The sequence below is a fragment of the Hypanus sabinus genome, chromosome 1 (genome assembly GCF_030144855.1).
Source record: "Hypanus sabinus isolate sHypSab1 chromosome 1, sHypSab1.hap1, whole genome shotgun sequence".
NCBI lineage: Eukaryota > Metazoa > Chordata > Chondrichthyes > Myliobatiformes > Dasyatidae > Hypanus > Hypanus sabinus.
Window position 1 is genome coordinate 175,298,205 of NC_082706.1, and position 24,013 is coordinate 175,322,217.

The window sequence follows — 24,013 nt, forward strand, 5'->3', positions numbered from 1 at the left end:
AGAGGTCAGTGAGCTGGTGTATACGCTCCCTGAGTACGCAGCCTGGGATGTTATCTGGCCTGGGGTTTGCCTCTCTGCGGTGGGCTTCTCATGTCTGCTGCTGTCACCTGGGAGCAGTGTAGCTTTCGTGACAGATATTGTGTTTCTGAGCTCAAATCACACATAAATATTGTTTCTACAGCGTCAGGGAGGGAAGTAACAGTTGACACTCTTTTTCCTGGCATCATCGCCCTCAGGGCTCATACTGCGGAGATTGTTATTGGACAGGTGCACCTGTATTTTTTGAGCATAGGTGGTCTCAGCCCTCTTGGTATTCTGTCACCAGACTTGAAGGCAGTATCCTGGGCTTTTAGTAGGGAGTGCAACTCTGCATTCAGCCAGGGTTCTGGTTGGGCCTTGAGATGATAGTTCTTGAGGTACCTTCATTATCTACACACTTACTGATGTAGCCAATGACAGATGAGGCATATCCTCAAGGTCTGAGTCTCCTTGGTCTTGGTGACTTCCTTGTTCCAGCCAGTTTGTTCAAAACAGTCCTTAAGCATAGAGAGTGGTGAGTCTGTGGAATTCTTTGCCCCAGGCGGCTGTGGAGGCCAAGTCTGTATGTATATTTAGGGCAGAGGTTGATAGATTCTTGATCGGTCTGGGCGTGAAGGGATACGGGGATTGGGGCTAAGAGGAAAATTGGATGAGCCATGATGAGATGGCGGAACAGACTCAATGGGCCAAATGGCCTAATTCTGCTCCTATATCTTATGGTCTTACAGATTGCCTCATTGGGCCATACAGTGATAGTCCTTTTTACTGGTTTCTCCATTTTCAGCAGCGGTCAGTGTGCTAGGACTAACATTGTGGATATGTGGTCAGAGGGGCCAAGATGTGGTGTGGGATGGCTTTGTAAGTACTGGGTCTGCTGATATAAACATGGTTGAGTCTGTTTGTTCCCCTAATGTCCATGGTGATGTTTTGGTGGAATTTGGGTAAAATGTCCTGCAGGTTGCCATGTTTGAAGTCTCCTGCATTTATGAAGAGATTGTCCTGGATACTTGTTTTGTAAAGCGCTGATGATGCTGTAAAGCTCTCGCAGTGCACCCATGGTATTTGCACTTGGGGAACTGTGACAGTGGTGATGAATATAACAGCAAACTCCCTTAATAGTTAATGTGGCCAGCGTTCAATTGTACGATGTGTATTTGCCCCAGAACAGTGACTACCAGCTACAGATGAGTTTCCACACCAACCTTTGTTAGCGTACACACAGAGTGCACCTCCTTTGGTTTTGACAAATGGAGCTTATCTCTGCTTGGAGCAGAGTTATTGCATCGTGCTGAGATGCCAAGTTGGGCATATTGTTGCTTAGCCGCGTTTTAGTGAAAACCAGAATGCAACAGTTTCTCATCTCTTTCTGTGCATTCATTCTCAGTCCCAGTGAGTCCATTTTATTTTCTAGTGAGTGGGTGTTGGCCAGGAAAAGTGATGATTCTGCTGGTCTGGTCAGGTTAGCTGTCAGCTAGTCTGGTACTCTGGCTCACTTGCCACATTTCTGCTCCCTCTCACACTGCCTGCATCTGCCACTTTGGCCAGGTCACTGCCACCAAATCTGGTGGCCATGGAATTGCTAGTCTATTGAACTCTGCAGTCAGTGGCTTAGAAGTAATTTTGTCTAAGAGTATGGCTGTGTTGTACTTGTGGAGCTTTGGTTGGCTAAACTTACTGACTAGAAACGTTGAAACATGATCTAAGAATTTAAAACTAGCACCGTTATTTGGAACTGGAGTATCCACTGTGCCTTTGCTTGTTGCTAATTTTGTCTAAATATCAGGCAGTTTATGGCATCTTAAATACTGAAATCACTAGTATATTCTATGATGCAATGCCAGTAAGTCATGGGAAATCATGACTGAACTGCTACTGGAAAGTATTCCAACATAAATCTTAGGCAGTTATTCAGCTCTCGTTGTCACCTCCTTCGTGCCTGCCTTTGCCAATACCATTTTGGGGACATTATTGGTCAAAATATATTGGGATTCAGGTCTGGACTAGAACACTTCATCTCAGCATCAATTATATCTGTTGTCATTTCCATGTAGACACATCAGCTCAAAGCTTCTGATATCACTTACTGTGATATGTACAGAGGAAGATCGGAGCAAAATACCAGTGCAAGGGCAATTGGAAGAAATGTCATAATATCCAATACCAGTTGGGGGAATAGCCCTTACTGGCCTATCAAAGGGATATTACCATTAAAGTCTTTGGTCTTAACACGTGCTCAGATGAAATCTTGATCTTGTCAGGTTTTATATGTTGGAGACATTGTCCTGTATGTCCATTGGGCAGAAATGATAGCTCCGTTCCAGGCCCTGTAATTTATGTGAAGCTTCCTCCTGCCAGAGAAGTTGTGCAGCATATTGCTGGTCCAACAGAACTGGTCTTGACCATCTCCCAGTCAGGAAGGTGGAAGTGAAATGCAGCAGTTCGAGAAAGAATATGTCTTATGACATTTTTTTCACCACTTAATAGATACCAAGCTGATTTCTAGATACTGAATTATTGTTTCTGAAATACCTTGGTTGCTCATTTGATTTCATTTTTAAAAAAACATTTCAGAATAGTAGATGAGATAGTTTATCAAATTTGACTTTTCCATGGCATGTATATAGCTCTGAATTTCTACATGCATTTTGGTGAACTGACGTTAAAACATCCTGATATGATAACTATGCTATCAAGAAAAAAATCTTGTTTGACAGAACTGGTCCATGGAAATAGGTAAGGTATAGATAGTTCTAGTTTGATCAGTCTTGGATGGATATGTTGAAAACTACCTATAAACATTCGATAACCTTGGCTTTTCCCTGTTACATCTCCCAACAGCTCATCGGCTTTGTCTATGCCTGCTATGTGATCAGCGTTTTCACTGAAGAAGAGGACAGCTGTAAGTACTGAAAAAACGCCCGTCTCTGGATCACTCCAGGGTGAGACATGACCTTTGTAATAAATTATTTGACATACGTTTAGACTGCATTTCAGCAATTTCTAATTAAAGTAATTAGAACTTTCTTTTAGCAGCTCTTTTTGGCTTTGCCGAGCAAATAATAAATCTCATAATATAAAGTTTAAATTTTTCAACACAAAGTAAGGGAGTAAAGGTAATAATTACCACTTATCTCTCAGATTAATGTTCTATGGGATACACTGGTTTTAGAACCTATGGAAAGCAATGTTCAAGATTACTTATTCTGAGTTACTTATTATAATTGGACAGGATTTGCATTCCTGGCTGGTACTTATTTCTTTCAGAAGATTAATTGCTTGGGTTACAAATTAAGATCAATTCTACTTTATTATTGAAAGTGCATTCAAAAATACCTACATGTTATTCCATTCTTGGTGGTGAGTTGGGTATGATGCAGGAGAAGGTGTGGGAAAAATTTTTTTTGGAATTATAGGACAGAATTTCCAGCACTGGTGGGTTATAATGCAGACTAGCTGCTCTTTAAACAGATTTTCCATTAGTAGATATGTATAAATTGACTGATCACCATTGCCCTTTCTCTCCCCCTCAGCAACAAAGGTCATGCATTTGATAAGATATTTACACACAATAAAAAAAACCTGCTCAGTTTTTTGTGAGGGGAATTGCAACTGGGCTGCGATCCAAATCTCCGTCACTGAACAGTTCTTAGTTCATTAATTCATTATTTCATTAATTCATTAATTTTCCAAAGCAGATAAACACCCTCTAAAATAACCCAGCTGAATTTAGAAAAATGCAATAGTTTTCCACATAGTGAGCAGCTAAAATGAAATAGTTCAATGAATAAAGTTCACAGATATGTTACCTATCTGTTTATTAATTATTCCAGGAGGTTCGTTAATGATGACTGCAGTGCTTTCAATGTTGCATGTCATCTGCATGGAAGTGTGATCAAAAAATATCAGGATTTGGGAGATGGCCAAATCTTTGAACTTAATAGTTAAGTGGGAAAGAAATATGCTACTGGAAATGGCTACTTCCAATAACTGATTTTTACTATTTTGGACAAGATGAATAACATAGTAAGACACAAAATGCTGGAGGAACTCAGCAGGCCAGGCAGTATCTATGGAAAAGAGTACATTCGACGTTTCAGGGTGAAACCTATTCTGTGGAAGGGTTTTGGTCCAAAACGTCAACTGCACTCTTTTCCATGGATACTGCCTGGCACTGAGGTCCTCCAGCATTTTGTGTGCATTGCCTGGATTTCCAGCATCTGCAGATTTTCTTTTGCTTGCGATGGGGACAAAGGTATGCTGCTGGAAATAGCTGCTTCCAATGACCGATTTTTAAAATTTTGGACAAGATGAAAAACATAGTAAATAGGATGAGCTTTGCAGATGTTACTTACATGGCCTTCCAGAAGGCACCCGATAAAGAAGCAATTAAAGCTGGTGCTTAGTCTCTATTGCGCCCAGAGAATCTCATCTCTATTCTGCTGACTATGGAATATGAACTTGAAGGCTAATATTTATTTTAAAAACAGGAAAAGGGCTTAGAATTAAGTTCAGTTCAGTTTCAGTTTATTGTCATTTAGAAACCACAAATGCAATGCAGTTAAAAAATGAGACAACCTTCTCCAGAATAATATCACAAAAGCACACGACAAAACAGACTACACCAGAAAATCCACATAAATCCAGTGAAAAATTGTAGATGTGGGCTTGGCACTCACTTTGGGAAGGAGCTGACTGGTGGGGCCTCTGAAGCCTCTGTTTCTGGGGCTGTAACTATTTCTGAGCTGCTTTAAATGGTTAGATAACAAGCCACAATTCTGGGCTGCTCAGTGGCAGAAATAACAGCATTAGTAGATTAAGTCAATAAGCAACATTGTAGTAACTTGGAACAATGTGACTTCAGACCAAAGGAGGATGAAGTATGTTCCAAAGGACGAAATGCTAGAAACTGCGTTAGTTCAAAGAGGCTTGGGGATGCAGGTAGACTGAACATTGAGCTGCAATGGGCAAGTACAGAAAATAATCAGTAAGCGATAACGTGGTATTTTTATTGGCCCTCATGTCTAGAAATCTATAGAACAAGAGGGTAAAAAAGTTATGCTGCAAACTTTTAACCATACCTGGGGCTATGAGCTGTCTGGCGTTACAGGGAGTGCAGCACAGATTTTCTGGAACGATAGCCTGGATTAGAAATATTCCAACAAATGTTTCTGCAAGACCCCACTGGTAGAGAATTGCACGCTGTGAAAGGCCTACGATTCCATGCGACTGTCTTTCCATCACTGTGGTGTTAAAAGGCATACACTCTGCACTCACCTTACAAGTAGGGGGAAAAGAGGTAGATTAATGGGGAGGTGTTTTGGGGATAGGTGTTAATTTGTAGGGGCATGCCGGAGAACTCAGGACTAGGAGGACAGTCAAGACACCGTGAGGATACAAGTGCAGGGCAAGAGATTTACAGCATCTGCTGCAAGGAGGCACGAGATCAAGATTGGAGGTCAGACTGGTAAAGGGAGAGTTGAACATTTGACAGATCAGAGTAGCAGAACCTTTTTACATGATTTAGAGTTCTATCCAGATTATCCTTTGGCCATAATAGTCACATTCTTATAGATACTGATTGCAAAATTTCAACAGTAAACCCAACCACCTTCCTCAGGCACAGCTTAGTCAAATGGCAAGTCCCACTGGAGACAACTCCTTATATACTCTCTTGAGTGAGCAGGGCATGGGTGGGACTTAATGATCAGTCCTGATTGGCTGGATCTGAATTGCTTATTCTTGATGGGTTAGTTTGAATTGTCCTTGTGTAAAAGGACTTAGGAGTCCTTATGCAGCGTTCCCCCAAAGGTTGGTGGTGAGGAAGGCAAATGTATTGTTAGCATTTATTTTGAGAGGACTAGAATATAAACGTAAGGGTGTAACGTTAAGGCCTTGGTTAGAATATTGTGAGCAATCTTGGACCCCTTATCTGAGAAAGGATGTGCTGGCATTGGAGAGGGGTCAGAGAATGATTCCAGGAATGAAAGGGTTAATGTATGAGGAGCTCTGGGCCTGTACCTGCTGGTGTTTAGAAGAATGAGAGAAGATCCCCTTGAAACCTATTGAATATTTAAGGGTCTAGATAGAGTGGATGTGGAGAGGATGATTCCTGTTATGGGTGAGTCTAAGATCAAAGGGCACAGCTTCAGAATAGAGGGACATCCATTTAGAACAGAAATGAAAAGGAATTTCTTTAGTCAGGTGGTGTTGAATCTGTGGAACTCATTGCCACAGATAACTATGGTGGCCAAGATGTTGAGTATATTTAAAGTAGAGGCTAGTAGTTTATTGGTTAGTCAAGACATCAAAGGTTAGGGGAGAAGGCAAGAGAATGTGGTTGAGAGGGATAATAAACCAGCCCTGATAGAATGGCCTAATATTGCTCCTATGTTTTATGGCCTTAAGGGAGCAAAATGGGGAATGGATAAAGAAATGGGGGGGGGGGTGGTCAAAGGAACCGATGTCCACACTGTCAGACTGGAGGCAATCCAGATGGAATCTGAGGTGCTGCCCCTCCAACCTGACAATGGCACACCTAGCCTCCCCCCTCCTCCTCACCTGGTTTCACATATCATCTGTCACCTTGTTCTACTTCCCCTCACCCACAACCCCCAACATTTTTATTCTGCTTCTACCCCTTTCCTTTCCCATCCTGATGAGTGATCTTAGCCCAAAACGTCAACTGTTTATTCCCCTCCTTAGACCCAGCATTTTGTGTAATTCACTGATTAGCATTGGTTTTGATATCAGTTCCTTGACTGCTGGAACAAGCAAAAGGATCAAATGTTTTATTGCTTTTCCAATGAAACTGTTGATGTACCCATGTTCTGACTGTATCTCATCAAATCCATTTTAATTTCCCATAATATCTAAAGTAATGTGTGTCTTGATTCTCTTCATTGCTTGGCATAAGTGAGTGAACTGGGTATTCATAAATCCAAGCTACTGGTCTTCCAAGGTCTTAGCTGAGTGTCAATGAAACATAAATTCAGGACTGGTTCTCATCTAGCTGCAGGTTGTACCTTCGACTTGCTGCATGGGTGAGTGGCCACTGGAAACAGGCAGCAAAAGAGCTGTTCTTGCTATCCCTTAACAGCATCATTATCCATGTCTTGCTTCTGTTGTGACATGAGGATCAGATGCTCACCCTGCACCACTGCTTACCTGTGAAATGGCCATCCTAATTGTACCAATTTGCCGCATAGTCAAATGCAATTGGTTGCAAAGAATGCTGAACTTTGAAGAGAAGGCTCTCTACACTGTGCTCATTCTAAGTCTTGATGCCCAAAATCTGTTCCAACTTCCAGAATGTTTTTTAGATACCTTAGTTTGTCCTGCATGACTTGGGTGCTTCCCAATGTCCTTTATCCTACAGCTGTTTATCACAATGCTGTGCTATTTCCTTTGAACTGGCCCCCAGGTATTCCAGTCAATCTGGTCAATTGTACAAGTTACAGTGGTGACCACACTTTACGTGAGTCCAGTCTCTCTCTCTCTCTCTCAGTCACCAAGATCCATCAGTGCTGGATCCTCAAGGAAACTCCCAAAAGTTTTCACTTAGTGTTATATTGTTTTTATTTCCCCATTTCCAGTGCAGACACCCATTTAAAATAAATGAAGTTCATTAAGATAATGGATAAGGGAAATGCTATTAGAACCTATTAAGTGTTACTCCGCTAAAATTGTTGTTACTGATGTCACGCCTACTGAAATTTATTTTAATGGCTAATGAAAGGAAATTTTATTCTATCTAATGGTTCATGGTTAGTCAAAAATCAATAAGGTTCTTTATCTGTTGAAAATCAAAGTCAATAGCTTTGAAGTTTTAAAGCATACATATGGAGAGAATGTACTTTAGCAGAAAGATGTAATCTCCTCTATTTATTCCAGGAGGACATGATAAAATTTGTAGAACATAGAACAGTACAGCACAACATTAAATCCTCTGGCCCATGTTGTTGTGTTGAACTAGCTAAATTAGTAATCAAATGTCCAAATAAATCAACCCCCTCTACCTGCACAATGTTCGTAGCATTTGTTCCTGCATATCATGTGTGAATCTATAAGCCTCTTGAATGACTCTATTATATATACCTCCACTACCACCCTTGGTATCATATTCCAGACATCCACCACTCTCTATGTAAAAGAAGAAACATACCCCACACATCCCCTTTCAACTTAACCCCCTCCCTGTGACAGATCTAATAAGCACCTTTGCATGAAAAGTGCTAAGTGACCATAGTTTTTCCTTGGTCATAATCTATGTATTAGAACATTCCCTCTCCTTAAATGCATGTCCTTTGGTATCAGAAACTTAAGCACCAAAGAAAAGGATACTGTCTGTCCATTTAATCTGTGCCTCTCATAATCTTATCAACCTTTATCAGTTCTTTCCACAGTATACACTACTCCAGAGAAAACAATACAAATTTGTCCCGCCTCTCTTTGTAGCACATGCCCTCTAATCCAGGCAGCATTCTGGTAAATGTCTGCTGCACCCACTCCAAAGACTCAACAATCTTCCTAAAATGGGCCATCCAGAACTGAACACTAGATGCTCCTAACAACACACACAAAATGCTGAAGGAACTCAGCAGGCCAGGCAGTGTCAATGGAAAACAGTACAGTTGATGTTTCGGCCTGAAACGTCAACTGTGCTCTTTTCCACAGATGCTGCCTGACCTGCTGAGTTCCTCGGCATTTTGTGTGTGTTGCTTGGATTTCCAGCGTCTGCAGAGTTTCTCTTGTTTATGTCTAGATGCTTCTACCACAGGAACACTGAAGTCAATGAACTAATGAACACTACTTTGCTATCCCTCTTTTTATATTAATTTATTTTGTAGTGGTTTGTTATGCATGCATAGTCTTCTATGGGGGAGCTTTCCTGCCAGGCCATCATTTAGTGCTTCAAAAGGTGCCCCTACCCCTGAGGAACAGGCACTCTGTCTGGCCACAGTTCATTTGAGAAAGCCCCTAGCCGGGGTCAACCCATGTAAAGCTCCAGGGCCTAACAATATATGTGCCCATGTAATCTAAGATTGTGCAGCCCAGCTGGCAGACATTCTCACTACATCATCAACATCTCCCTGGATCAGACCACCACCCCCACAGGCTGTAAGGCCACCACCATCATCCCAGTGCCCAAGAAGCTGGCCGTGTCCTACCTCAATGACGCATCACATGCTAGTGACATCAGTAATATTAGTTGTTTTGTATGAACACTTATAATTGAAATGTGGCCTGGGAGGGACAGACGCAGGTTTGTCCATTCGGGAGCCTGGGTTGGATCAATCTCTGTCTGGCATCTCATCCACAGCTAGTCCAACATGGGTAGCTTTGAGTTGGCATTGCCTGATGGAGCCCTTGAAGCCTGGAAGCCTCCACAAGACATCAATGTGTTGATCCAGGTTGTGGAGTAATAGTGAAGTGCTTTGATTGGCTACGCATGAACTACATTAAATCCAGCTTTCCCACAACATTGGACCCCTGTCAGTTTGCATAGCTTCTAAGTCAGTCCACAAACGATGCATGGCCTCCATCCTTTACACAGTCCTGTTCCTGACGGACAGTGGTGACACCTATGTCAGAATGTTGTTTATTGACTTTAGCTCTGCAATCAATACAATACAATCATTCCCCAAAGGCTGGTGGAAAGACAGTCCATGTTCAGTCTCAACACTTCCCACTGGAACTGGATCTTAGACTTCCTGACGAAGAGACCACAGACAGCCCATGTTAGCAGTAACATCTCTAGCTCCATCACACGGAGCACCAGAACCCCCAGGGCGGCACACTCAGCCCACTGCTGTTCATACCGCTAACGCATGACTGTACTGCTAAATCCAGTTCTAACCACATCATTCATTTTGCTGACAACAGTGATTGGCCTCATTAGCAACAATGAAGAAATAACATACAGGGAGGAGGTAGACCAACTCGTGGACTGGTGTAAACCCAATAAACTGAGTCTCAACATGGGCAAGACTAAAGAGATGATTGTGGACTTCAGGAAGATGCAGGCATACCATTCCCTACCGCATGTTAATAGCTTCTCTGTGGAGAAAGTCAGGAACACGAGGTTTCTTGGCATGCACATTACTGACGATCTCACCTGGTCCCACAACTCCATCTCTTTGGCTAAGATCAGCACCTCTACTTCCTGAGATAAGTGAGACCAGCGAATCTACCACCCCCCCCCCCCCCCCACACTTCTCAGCACATTCTACTGGCTTATCAACAAGATCCTGACCAGCTGCATTTCCATCTGCTTTGGGATGGGGAATTGCTATGCATCAGATCGCAGGACACCGCAACAGATAGTGAGGACCACTGAAAACATCAGGATCTCTCTCCTGCCCCCATTCAGGACATGTGCATATCAGAAGCGATGCCTACAAAGTTGTCAAAGACCACTCCCATCCTTCCCATGACCTCTTTGACCGCTTGCTGTCAGGCAGAAGGTACTGTTGCAGCTGGACGGGAACCAGAATGCCAGAGCAGTCAACGGAGAGATTGTGGAGACAGATGTTGGTAAGGCCTCTGACAAAGTCAGGAATCAAAAGGTTGAGCATGGTGTGACGAGTATCCTGAGCTGCCTATGTTTCAATGCAAGAAGTATCTTAGGAAAGGCAGATGAGCTTAGGGCATGGATCAACACCTGGAATTTTGAAGTTGTAGTCATTATTGAGATTTGGATGTAGGAGGGGCAGGACTGGCAGCTCAATGTTCTGATGTTTTAGACATGACAAAGCAGGAAGGATTAAAGGAGGAGGGAGGGGTGGCATTACTAGTCAGGGAAAATATCACGGCAGTGCTCCGTCAGGACAGACTGGAGAACAAAAGCAGCGAAGCATTATGGGTGGAACTGAGAAATAAGAAACTATGGCCACGTTAATGGGGCTATCGTACAGACCACCCAACATTCCTAGACATTTTGTAAAGAGATCGCAGGCTGTTGCAAGAAACAGAATATTGTTATTGTAATGAGTTCAATTTTCCACATATTGACTGTGAATCTTGTACTGGGAAGCAGTGGATGGGATAGAGTTTGTCAAATGTGTTCAGGAAGGTGTCCTTCACCAACACATAGATGTCCCAATGAGAGAGCATATGACACTTGATCTGCTATTAGGGAATGAGACAGGGCAGGTGACAGAAGTCTGTGTATAACTTTGCATCCAGTGACCACAATGCTATTAGTTTCAAAGTAAATATGCAAAGAGATAGGTCTGGTCTGCAGGTTGGGATTCTAACTTGGAGAAGGGCCAACTTTGATAGTAGCGGAAATGATCTAGCAAATGTGGATTGAGACAGGATGTTTTCTGGTAAAGGTAACAAGTGCAGGGGACCTTGGCTTTCAAGAGATATTGAGGCCTTCGTTAAAAAAAAAGATGCATTGCAGGTTTAAGCAGGTCGGAACAAGTGGGGTGCTTATGGAGTATAAGAAATACAAGAGAACTCTTAAAGAAATCAGGAAGGCTAAAAGAAGGTCTGAAGTTGCTCTAGCAGAAAGGGTGATGGAGAACTCTAAAGGATTCTACAGGTACGTTAAGAGCAAAAAGATTGCTAGGGACAAAGAATGGTAACCCTTCTGTGGAGCCAAAACAGAATGGAGGAGATCTTAATGCATACTTTGCATCTGTATTTACTCCAGGGATATATACAGAGTCTATAGAAGGGAGGCAAAGTGTCGTCAACTTCATGGACCCTGTACAGATTACAGAGGAGGAGCTGTTTGTTACCTTGAAGCAAAACGGGGTGGATAATTCACCAGGGTCTGATGAGATGCTCCCTAGGACCCTATAGAAGGCAAGTGCAAAAATTGCCAGGGCCCTAGCAGAAATATTTTTAAAATCACTGGTGACAGGAGAGGTACCAGAGGATTGGAAGATAGCCAATGTTGTTCCACTGTTTAAAAAAGGCTCTAAACAGAAAGTGGGAAATTATAAGCCAATGAGTCTGACATCAGTTGTGAGGGAGTTATTGGAAGGTATTTTGAAGGACCAGATTTTTAAGTATTTCGATAGATATGGACTAATTAAGGATAGTCAGAATGGCTTTGTGCATGGTAGGTGATGTCTAACCAATCTTATAGAGTTTTTTTGCATAAGTTACCATAAAGTGGATGAAGGCAAGGCAGTGGATGTTGTCTACATGGACTTTTATAAGGCATTTGATAAGGTCCCACTTGGGAGGCTGGTCAAGAAGGTTCAGCTACTCGGCATTCAGAATGAGGTAGACATTGGCTCTGTGGGCGATGAATGCCTCTCTGTCTGGAGGCCTGTGACTCGTGCTGTGCAGCAGAGATTGTTGCTGGGCCTGTTGTTGTATGTCATCTATATCAACAATCTGGATGATAATATGGTTAATTGGATCAGCATATTTGTAGGTGTCACCACGATTGGGGATGTAGTGGACAGTGAAGAAGGCATCATGGCTTGCAGAGGGATCTGCATCAGCTGGAAAAATAGGCTGAAAAATGCCAGATGGAAGAAAGTGCAAGGTTTTGCACTTTGGTAGGGCCAACCAGGGTAGGTGTTACACAGTGAACAGTAGGGCTCTGAGGAGAGTGGTAGAACAAAGGGATCTAGGAATGCTTCCCAACTCATCAGCACTTTACACTGGTCATTTTTCATCTTTTATTGCTGTTGTTTTACAAATTTGTTATAATAGTGCCAGTAACATTATACTGCATTAAACATTAAACATGCATCTCCCAGTTTATGTCAACATGCCACTCAAGGATTTGTACTAATATTACTTTGTGACTCTGTGCTAGATTGTAACTATATATATCTTATTGTGTGTGATTATATGTACCGTGCTTTGCATCCAGAGGAATGATGTTTCGTATGGCTGTATATGTGTATAGTTGAATGCCAATAATTTGAACTGGTACTACTGCCACCAAAAAGAATTTCATAACTTATGTCAGTGAAAATCAACCTAATTTTGAAATGTGATTCTGACTTAACTTCCTGACCCTGAACTCACCCTCTGTAGCCACTTTTCAGGGAATTAAAAAACTTGGACTCCTTGCACATTAACACTGTTAAGGGTTTTGCCATTAGGAGTATACTGTCTATTTACACTTGATCTTCCAAAATTGCATAGCTTTATATTCAGCTGTGTCATATTCCCCACCCATATCTGCAAGTGATCAGTACTCCACTGTATTCTTAGGCAGAATATATCACAAACAACAGAGGTCCCTATATGGATCCCTATGCAACACCACTAGTCTCAGACTTCCAGCCAGAATAAGTTTCCACAGACAAGCCTATTTTGAATCCAAATGGTAGAATTGGACCGAATTCTTACTGGTCATGAATTGGCCACCTATTTTCCAGCCTATTCAGCTTTCCAGTTAATATTAAACATAATGTAATAATACGCAGAGCTTGCATAGAACCTGTGTGAAATCATAGTTATTTAATCCATAATTTAGATAAAGCACTGGAGCACAGTGAAAACTCCTCTAATGCAGTGACGTTACCTCTTGATGTTTGGCTGTGGAAGGGCATTAACTTCTTCCACGTTCTTTCTAGGGCGTGAATTTTCAGGAATATTGACCAAAAAGTCCTCTTTAAATTCTGGTCCCTGGCATTAGGTGGTAAATCTAATGTTCAAAGTAGTTTCATGTTCAGATTTTTCATCAGAGCCTGACTTGTGTTACAATGCAATCAATGCCAGTGTTTTGTTTAAAGCAGGAAACGTGCTCTATGCATATATTCATGTATATATGCCAGTTTAATTTATAATGCAATGTAGAACTTTTAAAATCTAATTGTTGGTTTAGTGTGATTATCCAGTAAGATACGTAACCAGAGGCAATTGGCAGTTCATCTAAAAATATGCCAAGAGCGATTGACGGGCAAATTCCAAGACTTGAATCACATTCTGTGCTGAAGCTACGCCACAGTTTCATGCAGTCTTTCCTGACTTGATAGATCCCACAATAAAATTTGTGGCTGTTAGCTGAAGGTCAACCACAGGTTAGAATTTCTTAAAGATTTATTTTCTCTTTGAACACTGTATTTTAAGCTCTGATATAAAATTAAATGTAATCAGTTGATTTTGATTCAAAGTGTGAAATTTGAAAATGAACATCTTCATTTAAAAAACAAGGATCATGTCGAGCTATTGTAAAGCCTGCACTTACTCAATAATAACATTCACCAATTAGAATTCACTTGCTCCCGCATGACCCAATATAGTTATTATTAAATTATATAGCTACAGGATTTGAATAATTATTTTCATAACCTGCATTTAAAGGGTTTTCTCTCTCCTCTTCAGTCTTTATCTTAACTCAGTTCTCAATGGGAAAGGCAGAAATAACATGTTCCATAACACAAATAGCAATGCAGCTGGGAGGCTATGAAATCTTCTGACAAGTTTGCTGCTGACTAGAAGGAAAATGAACATTATTAACTGCTTTGTTGTGCCTTCCAGAACTGACAATAAACCTTGCTCTAATTCAAATGGCATGTGCTGGTAAAAGTGTGAAAACCACAGAAGAGTACCCTGTTGTTAAACAGCAGCTTCTGGTGGTTAATTGCCTTCACTACATTGGCAAATGAGCAGTCTGCTACTTTATGCTTTTCTTCTTTAAAGGAATGCAGGTGACATCAACCCAAGAGGCAGATTCTTGTCAAATGACTAATGTAGTTAATTGACTAATTCCGAGCCTCAGTTACACTTTAACACACCAAACTCCATTAGTGACTGGGTTTTAATTGAAAGCTTAGTTGAGGGCACTCAAGTTGTTACTGGGCACCAATGAACATTAATTATCACATACTTAGTTGTGTAATGTAATGTAACTCTAACCCACGCTAGGTGCTTTAATCTATCATATGAATTGATTTAGTCTTATAGGTATATATCCTGGAATTTTTCACACTGCAGTACCATGATGCCATTTAAAAGCGCAAAGGAAGGAGAATAGTCAGACTGAGTTGCTGTTAAATCATTGTTGATAATAAGCTGGTTGATCTGCTCTCCAGTACAAATTCAGGAAAACAAAGGAAACTTTTTAAAAAAAAATCTTTTGTAATGCCTATAATGAAATAGCTCAAACTATTTCTTCAAGGTAAAAATGCGTGAAAAGTAATGAAAGGAAAGCAAAGGGAGATAAGTGAAACTGCTATGCAGGTTGAGACACTCAAAGCTGCTACACAGGTTGACTCTGTTGTTAGGAAGGCATATGATACATTGGCCTTCATCAATTGTGGGATTGAGTTTAGGAGCCAAGAGGTAACGTTACAGCTATATAGGATGCTGGTCAGACCCCACTTGGAGTACCGCGCTCAGTTCTGGTCGCCTCACTACAGGAAGGACGTGGAAACCATAGAAAGGGTGCAGAGGAGATTTACAAGGATGTTGCCTGGATTGGGGGGGCATGCCTTATGAGAATAGGTTGAGTGAACTTGGCCTTTTCTCTTTGGAGCGATGGAGGTTGAGAGGTGACCTGATAGAGATGTACAAGATAATGAGAGGCATTGATCATGTGGTTAGTCAGAGGCTTTTTCCCAGGGCTGAAATGGCTAGCACAAGAGGACATAGTTTTAAGGTGATTGGAAGTGGGTGCAGAGGAGATATCAGGGCTAAGTTTTTTATGCAGAGAGTGGTGAGTGTGGGGAATGGACTGCCAGTGGCAGTGGTGGAGGTGGAAACGATAGGGTCTTTTAAGAGATTCCTGGATGGCTACATGGAGCTTAGAAAAATAGAGGGTTATGGGTAAAGCTTAGGTAGTTCTAAGGTAGGGACATGTTCGGCACAGCTTTGTGGGCCGAAGGGTCTGTAGAAAGGTTTCAGGGATTGGACTACAATTGTGGGAACTATGGCTGATTTGAAGATAAACCAAAGAAAATGGGAAACTGTCTGAGGAGTATGACTACAGGTGGGAATAGCATTAATAAATTACCAGAAACATTCAGGCATATGGTAAGACAATATCTGAGAGGAAACTATGGATATCATGGAATTCTGGTGTTTGACAAAAGTGTCATCAGGAAAAGGATTTAATATAGGCCATTCATTTCATTTATTTCTAATTTATCAGAAATAACTAGCCTAGACTTTATTTTCAAATGCTGCTTATGATCCAAGATGAAATGTGTTTGAGAAGTGGAAACCATAGAAAGGGTGCCAAGGAGATTTACAAGGATGTTGCCTGGATTGGGGAGCTCAGAAAAATAGAGGGCTATGGGTAACCCTAGGTAATTGCTAAAGTAAGGACATGTTCGTCACAGCTTTGTGAGCCCAAGGGCCTGTATTGTGCTGTAGGCTTTCTATGTTTCTATGCAAGTCTGAAATCATTTCCCTGGAGAGTCAGTTCCCCAGCAGAATCAGAACCGGGTTTAATATTAATGGCACATGTCATGAAATTTGTTGTTTTCTGGCAGTAGTACATTGCAATACGTAATAATAAAAACTGTAAATTACAGTAAGGTATATATAATGTTAAATGAAATAAATGGTGAAAAAAGAGGGAAAAAGGGAAAAGTAGTGAGGTAGTATACAGAGGTTAATTGTCCATTCAGAAATCAGATGCCACCTTTTAGAGGAAACACTACTTGAAGGAGTCCTGGATGCTGGGTGGCTGGTGCCCATGATGGAGCTGACAGAGTTTTCAATTTTCTGCAGCTTATTTTGATCCTGTGTGGTGACCCCCCCCCCCCCCACCATACCGGGCATTGATGCAGCCAGTTAGAATGCTGTCCCACAGTATACCTGCAGATATTGTCGTGTTTTGGTGACATGCCAACTCTCCTCAAACTTATAATGAAATTAAACCGCCATCATGGCTTCTTTGTAACTGAATCAATATTTTGGGCCCAGGTTAGATCCTCAGAGATGTTGGTACCTGGGATCTTGAGATTGCTCACCCTTTATACTTCTGATCCCTCTATGAGGACTGATATATGTTGCTTTCTTTTACCCTTTCTGATGTCCACAATCAATTCTTTGTTCTTACTGATGTTGAGCGTGAGGCTGTTGCTGCAACGCCACTCAGCCAGCTGATCTATCTCGGTCCTGTATGCCTTCTCATCATCATCTGAGGTTCTGCCAACAATAGTTGAGTTGTCAGCAAAATTACAGATGGCATTTGAGCTGTGCCTAGCCACACTATCATGGGTGTAGAGAGACTAGAGTGGTGGGCTAAGCACATATCCTTGAGATGTGCCAATGTTGATTATCAGTCAGGAGGAGATGTGATTTCCAATCCGCACAGACTGTGGTCTGCTGGTGAAGAAGTTGAGGATCCAGATGCAGAGGGAGGTACAGAGGCCCAGGTTTTAGAGCTTTTTGATAGAACTGCCAGAATGATTTTGTTAAACGCTGAGCTGTAGTCAATAAACAGCATCCTAACATAGGTATTTGTATTGTCCAAGTGATCCAAGGCCGTGAGAAGAGCTAATGAGATCGCATTCACTGTAGACCTATTGTGGCGATAGGCAAATGCAGTGGGTCCGGATTGATGCTGAGACAGGAATTGATCCCAGCCATAACCAACCTCTCAAAGCATTTCATCACTGTGGCTATGAGTGCTACTGGATTTTAAGGCTACTGCTCTTTAAGGCAGCTCACCCTACTCTTCTTGGGCACTGGTAAGATTGTTGCCCTTTTGAAGCAGGTGGGAACTTCTGACCATAGCAGTGAGAGATTAGAAATATCTTTGAACCCACCCACTAGTTAGTTAGCACAGGCTTTCAGAGCCCTACCAGATACACCATCGGGGCCTGTGGCCTTGTGAGGGTTCACCCTCTTGACCATAAGAAATAGGAGCAGAAGCAGGCCATTTGGCCCATCGAGTCTGCTTGCCATTCAGTCATCAGCTGATCCAATTCTTCCAGTCATCCCCACTCCCCTGCCTTCACCCTATACCCTTTGATACCCTGGTTAATCAAAAACCCATCTCTTGAAGTAAGTTCTGCAGCCATCTTCCAAGACAGAGGTCAGAAGGTCATTGGATGCTACAGATATCTTCATAACTGTAGTTTTATTCTCCTTCTCGTGCATAAAAGGTGTTAAGGACATCTGGGAGTGAAGCATCACAGCCCACAAAATGTTATTAATTGGTATTAAAGTTGAATATTCACTTGAGGTATTACTTACTTTGAAAGCAGGAATGTAAAGTATTGGTTAGCCGGCACCGAAGATAGCACAGCCAGGCTCACTGGAAAATTGTGGCTGTATCTAACAGTAGGGTTTGAGTAAATGGTGCCACCCCAGAAAAGAGCATTGTCCTCCACACCTTACCCTCTGGCAGATCATCCAGACTGGAAACAGAACTCTGTGGTCCTGAATGGGAGTTTGAGAACTTGCAATAGTATAGTGAAACTGGGGTTCCCACTGTAGCTATACCGCTAACTATATAATTTAAGGAAGGTGGCTTAAATAGTATTCATAATTTAGGTGCACATTGGTCAATTTACAATATTGCAGTGTTTGGTGAAAAGCTTAACGACTCAACGTTTGGGTGTGCGCATTGGAAAATTAAATTTCTGATATTCTTCAACTTCAGCAGCATGTGGATGGTGTAAAGAAAAGCACTTATCTCCAGGTACATTCCAAGCAATTCTTCTGTAAATGATCTAGAGCAAGGAGGGGTAAAGGGCCAGGTCACGCTGATGACAAACCCACGGTCCCATAAGGAAACAAGTTCGGAACATATTGGGGTATCTCAGGTCAAATATTGGGACATCTCAGCTGAGTGACTGGACACAACTTACATCACAAAGCCAGTGATATCTGGTTGCATCTAGTGCAGCCCCATTCAGTTGAACAAGCTCACAGCACTGTGTGAGTTTCTTCTCAATGGCATTTGTTGTGAAACTTACTATTTTGTGCAGCAGTACTGTGCAAATCCTCCATAAAATATTACTATAAGTTACAATAAGAATATAAGAAAAATAAATAAATAATGCTAAATGAGAGCAAATAGAGGGTTAGTGTTCATGGACTGTTTAGAAATTTGATGGTACAGTGGAAGAAGCTGTTCCTAAAAAAACATTCATTGTGCATCTTCAGGCTCCTGCACATCCTCGCCGATAGTAGTCATTTAATTAGATTAGTTTCTCCTTTTTGTCATATGCAGTACAAAACATACCGTGAAGTGTGTTATTTGCATCATATCAAATTAGCGATTTTGCAAATTTGCCACAGTTCTGGGAACAACATAGAAGGCCCACAACTCACTTACCCCAACCATTCTACTCTGGACTGTGTGAGGAAGGCAGCGTACCCAGAAGAAACCCATGTGGCAATGGGGAGAGCATACAAACTCCTTACAGACAACAATGGGAATTGAACCACTATCTTACAGCTGGTTATTGTAAAGCATTGCACAAACAGTTACATACACTGCTCTGATGCCCTAGCATGAAGACAGCATGAACTGGATTCCATTGCTTCAATATTAATAACTATAATTAACCAGCATAAGTTGAATATATTTTAGTTCATTCATTCTATGAATTTAGGTTAAGATAATATTTTCAACTGTTTCTTAATGTCTCTGTTCATTTTGGCATTTAGAAACTATGAAAAAAAACTTCTGAACTGTCGGAGAGTAACATAGTTGCTTCATGGGCAGAGACGTGGTTTCCTCCGCCTGACCTAGTTGCCACTCCCTGTTGCACAGTACATCGGCAGCAGGGAGGCCAACTATAGGGAGTAAGTGTGACTACAGGCACCCTGCTGGCAGACAGATGTGAAGTCTGGAGAAATCAGTTCCACTGTCGTTTCATCAGATTCACTGACCCATTCAAAATACACAAGGAATTAACTTGCCAGGATAAATATTCGAAATCGACCTCACAAGTTTCTGAATCGCACAGTAAATACTGATAAATGGATTGGAGCGATTTTTAAGGTAGTGAAAGAAAACCTTGGAATCAATTATAGAACCTTGTTACCATTGAAAAGTGACTTAAATCCTCCGTATTGCCATGAAAAGGTTAAAGGCACATTGAAGAATGTTGGAATAAAAAAGTAAATTAATTTTTAATGCATTTTTCACTTACACTTATTATTCAGCCCTCATTTTTTCTGAACTGCAGTGAGTAGAGGCCCAGAGCCATCTGACGCTCTTCATATCCGATCGCAGAATCGTTTTTGTGAACCTCCTTTGAATGCTCTCCAATGTCAGCACATCCTTTCTTAGATAAGGGGCCCAAAACTGCTCAGAATACTCCAAGTGAGGCCTCATCCGTGCTTTATAAAGCCTCAATATTATATCCTTGCTTTTATATACTAGTCATCTTGAAATGAATATTAACATTGTGTCTTCATCACCACCAACTCAAATGAAAATTAACCTTTAGGGAATCTTGTGCAAGGATACCAAAGATTTTTGAATTTTCTCTCCATTTAGAAAATAGTCTATCCTTTTATTTCCTCAACCAAAGTGTATGACTTTGTATTCCTGACACTGTATTCCATCTGCCACTTCTTTGCTCATTTTCCTGATTTGTCTAAGTCCTTCTAAAACCCTTCTCAAAACTACATGTCCTCCACCTATCTTCATATTGTTTGCAAACTTTGCAAAAAAGCCATCAATTCAGTCATCCAAGTCATGACATATAACGTAAAAAGAAGCGGTCCCAAGACAGACCCCAGTGGACCACCACTATTCACTGGTATCTAGCCAGCAAAGGCTCCCTTTATTCCCACTCTTTGCCTCCTGCCAATCAACCACTGCTTCATCCATGCTAGAATCTTTCCGATAATACCACAGGCTCTTAACTTGTTAAGCAGCCTTGTGTGTGGCACCTTCTCAAAGACCTTCTGAAAATCCAAGTACATAACATCCACCGATTCTCCTTTGTCTATCCTGCTTGTTATTTTTTCAGAATTCCAACAGGCAAGATTTTCCCTTGAGGAAACCAAGCTGTCTACGACCTATTTTATCATGAATCTCCAAGAATCCCAAAACCATATCCTTAACAATCGACTCCAACATTTTTCCAACCACTGAGGTTAGACTGACTGGCCTATGATTTCCCTTCTTCTGCTTCTCTCAATTTTTGAAGAGTAAAGTGATATTTGCAATTTTCCAGTCTTCCAGAGCAATTCCAGAATCTAGTGATTCTTGAAAGATCATTACTAATTCCTCTACAATATCTGCAGCCAGCTCTTTCTGAAAGAAGTGGTGTACACCATCTATTCCAGGTAACTGATCTACTTTCAGTCCTTTAAGTTTCCCAAGAACCTTCTCCCTAGTAATGGCAACTTCACGCCCCCTTGCTCTCTCAAATTTCCATCCTACTGCTCGTGTCTTCCACAGAGAAGACTGATACAAAATACTTACTCAGTTCATCTGTTATTTCCTTGCTTCCCCCAGTACTACAACTCCAGCATTGTTTTCTAGTGGTCTGATAGCCACTCTTTTCTCTCTTTTACACTTTATGCATCTGAAGAAACTTTTGGTATCCTCTTTAATATCATTGGCTAGCTTACAATATTCCATCATTTAATACTAGTATTCCATCATTTCCTTAGATATTAGATATAAGCCTGTGAACTGGGGACTATGAAAAATATTAAACTTTGAGTATATTCAAGTCATTTGTTTGTTCTTGTTAGAAATACATCACAAAACATCGTCTTGGTTTATAACCCATGGCAGTTGAATGCTATGCATTATGTTCGAGTTTCTGATTGGCTTACCTGTATGTCAGGACACACACACACTAACTTGTCACTGAAGATTTGTTTGATGGAATTGCACTAAGAATGGTGCTTATGGTTAGAGAAAATCTTCAGGTGATATTCCTTTCATAGGATGTCTGTCTCTTTAACTAATTCCAGAGATGTTAGCGCCATAAGGTGACAGTATAAATTGTAAGAAATACACAGAACAAAAGACAGAAAATTTAAAATAGCTTTACATGAAGTGATCTAAGCAGATAATATTTGAAACTGGTTTTTTGAAGTTGGGATTTATTTTGTTAATTTAAATCTCCATCCAAAATCACTTTAATAAGGAGAAAGAATGTATCCCCAGGGAAGTTAAATAGCATTCTTTTACTTTTATTTATAGACATCAGGTAAAGGGTTTCTCAAAGCTTTGTCTATGTCAACGGTTTGTTCTGAATTTCCCCAGAGATAAGTAAAAGTTAAGCAGTTGAAACAATTTTATTTTAAAGGCTAAAAACAACAACTTAATCTCCTTACAGGTTATGCAAGGAGATTAGGGTTGGATTATTTGTGTAGGCCAGGAATTGTTGAGTTCTTTTGGTTGGGAGTTTTCCTCTTGTTCTGCAGAATTAATTAATATCAACTGTTAATGCTGATTTTTCAAAGACCAAATTACTAATGATTAAAAGGAACATAGGAAAACTCAGGTTATATTTTACAACAGAGCCTACTTCAGCATTCAATCGTCATCTTTTTTAAAAAGACTTGCAACATTATAGTGGAATTATGGCCAATAATATAACATATTCAGGACACATTTTAATGTCGTGTTCAAGTTTTCTTTGTGATATCTAACCTAAATTAAAATTATTGGAGTTATTCAAATAGCTTTATTTAAAAATATCATCCCTTGTGTTCATCCAGTGTTCATCCTTTTCAACCTTAATGGTACTCTGGCCATCATAAATAAATATCCGACAGGTTTTTGCGATCTATGTCAGGAGACTGAAACAGTGGAGCATATCCTTATTTCATGCAGGAAATTTGCACAGGAAAGACAACAAATGCTACAACAATTATGCAAAATAGGACTGGTAGAGAACAGTGTTAAAGGTTTATTGGAATGTGGGGAGAGTGATCGGGGAGGAAATGGTTGTTTAGTTTTTTAAGGGCGACGGGACAGGAAAGACGACTTTAGGCAGTCAAGTGAATGGACAGTGAGGGACAGTAAATCCTGAAGATGGCAGTGTGGATGCCAACTGCCGTAAAAACTCAATGAAGAAAAAGAAGATCCTTTTCAAATGGCTTAATTGAACAATGTTAAGAATACAGTTGAAAAGCAAAACCAACTTCTTGAAAGTAATCAGAAAAGAAAATCAACAGCTTAAACACAAAATTATTATTATTTCAATTGACAGAACTAGCAAATAATATAGCTACAGTTTCCTTACTAGACTCCAGATCAAGAAATTCATCCCAGGCTACACGGCAAATTCAAACTTTAGTTCAAAGTCACAACAATTCAGAAACTACTACTTTGTGCAGTTAGAATGTGTGATAGAGAATACAATTCTCTCGCAAAGTAAATTAAGCAATTCTATGGAACAGCCAGCTTTACAAAATGTTTCATTCTAATTCAACATTGAGCGAAGCGGTTGCTAATCTTAAACCTTGTTCAAAGGATCTGGCAAATAACTCTTCAGACAGATATCCTTCAGGAAGGTGAACCCACGGAAAGCCTGTGGCCCAGATGGCAACCTGACCGAGTACTAAACAACTGTGCTGATCAACTGGCTGGACTGTTCCCTGATATCTGTAACCTCTTGCCTCAGCAGAGTGAGGCTTCAATTATACTGGTACCTAAGGAGAACATGGTAACCTACCACAATGACTGTCATCCAGCAGCACTTACGTCCACAGTGATGAAGTGCTTTGAGATTGTGCCTGAGGAGTGCCTTGGATCCACTCTAATTTGTCTACTGGCACAACAGGTCCACAGTAGATGCCATTTTATCAGCTCTTCCTTCACTCCACCCTGGAACATCTAGACAGCAAAGGTGCATAGATCAGGGTGCACTTAATTGACTACAACTCAGCATTCTATATTATCATCCCTTCAAAACTAAACACTAAGGTCCTAGACCTTAGCCTCCTACCCCCTTATTCAATTGGATCCTTGATATCCTCAACTGCAGACCCCAGCTTGTTTGGATTGACATTTCCATTTCATTTCATTTTCCAATCTTTTTTATTGATTTTCAAATAAAGAATATACAAATACAAATCGAAAGCGGAGTTTAACAAGTAGATAGTATAAAAGACA

At 40.9% G+C, this 24,013-nt stretch overlaps 1 protein-coding gene across 2 annotated transcripts in view; it reads left to right on the forward strand.

The window, feature by feature from the left end:
- Window positions 1-24,013, forward strand: part of LOC132400631 (sodium/potassium-transporting ATPase subunit beta-1-interacting protein 3) — a 511,218-nt gene that overhangs the window by 459,249 nt on the left and 27,956 nt on the right. Inside the window, exon 5 of one of the 2 annotated variants that reach the window (XM_059981806.1) lies at window positions 2,878-2,978. In XM_059981806.1, coding sequence (XP_059837789.1) covers window positions 2,878-2,949 — 72 coding nt within the window. In that variant the 3' untranslated portion in view covers window positions 2,950-2,978. The remainder of the gene's footprint in view (window positions 1-2,877; window positions 2,979-24,013) is intronic. The other variant, XM_059981796.1, reaches the window with a different exon arrangement.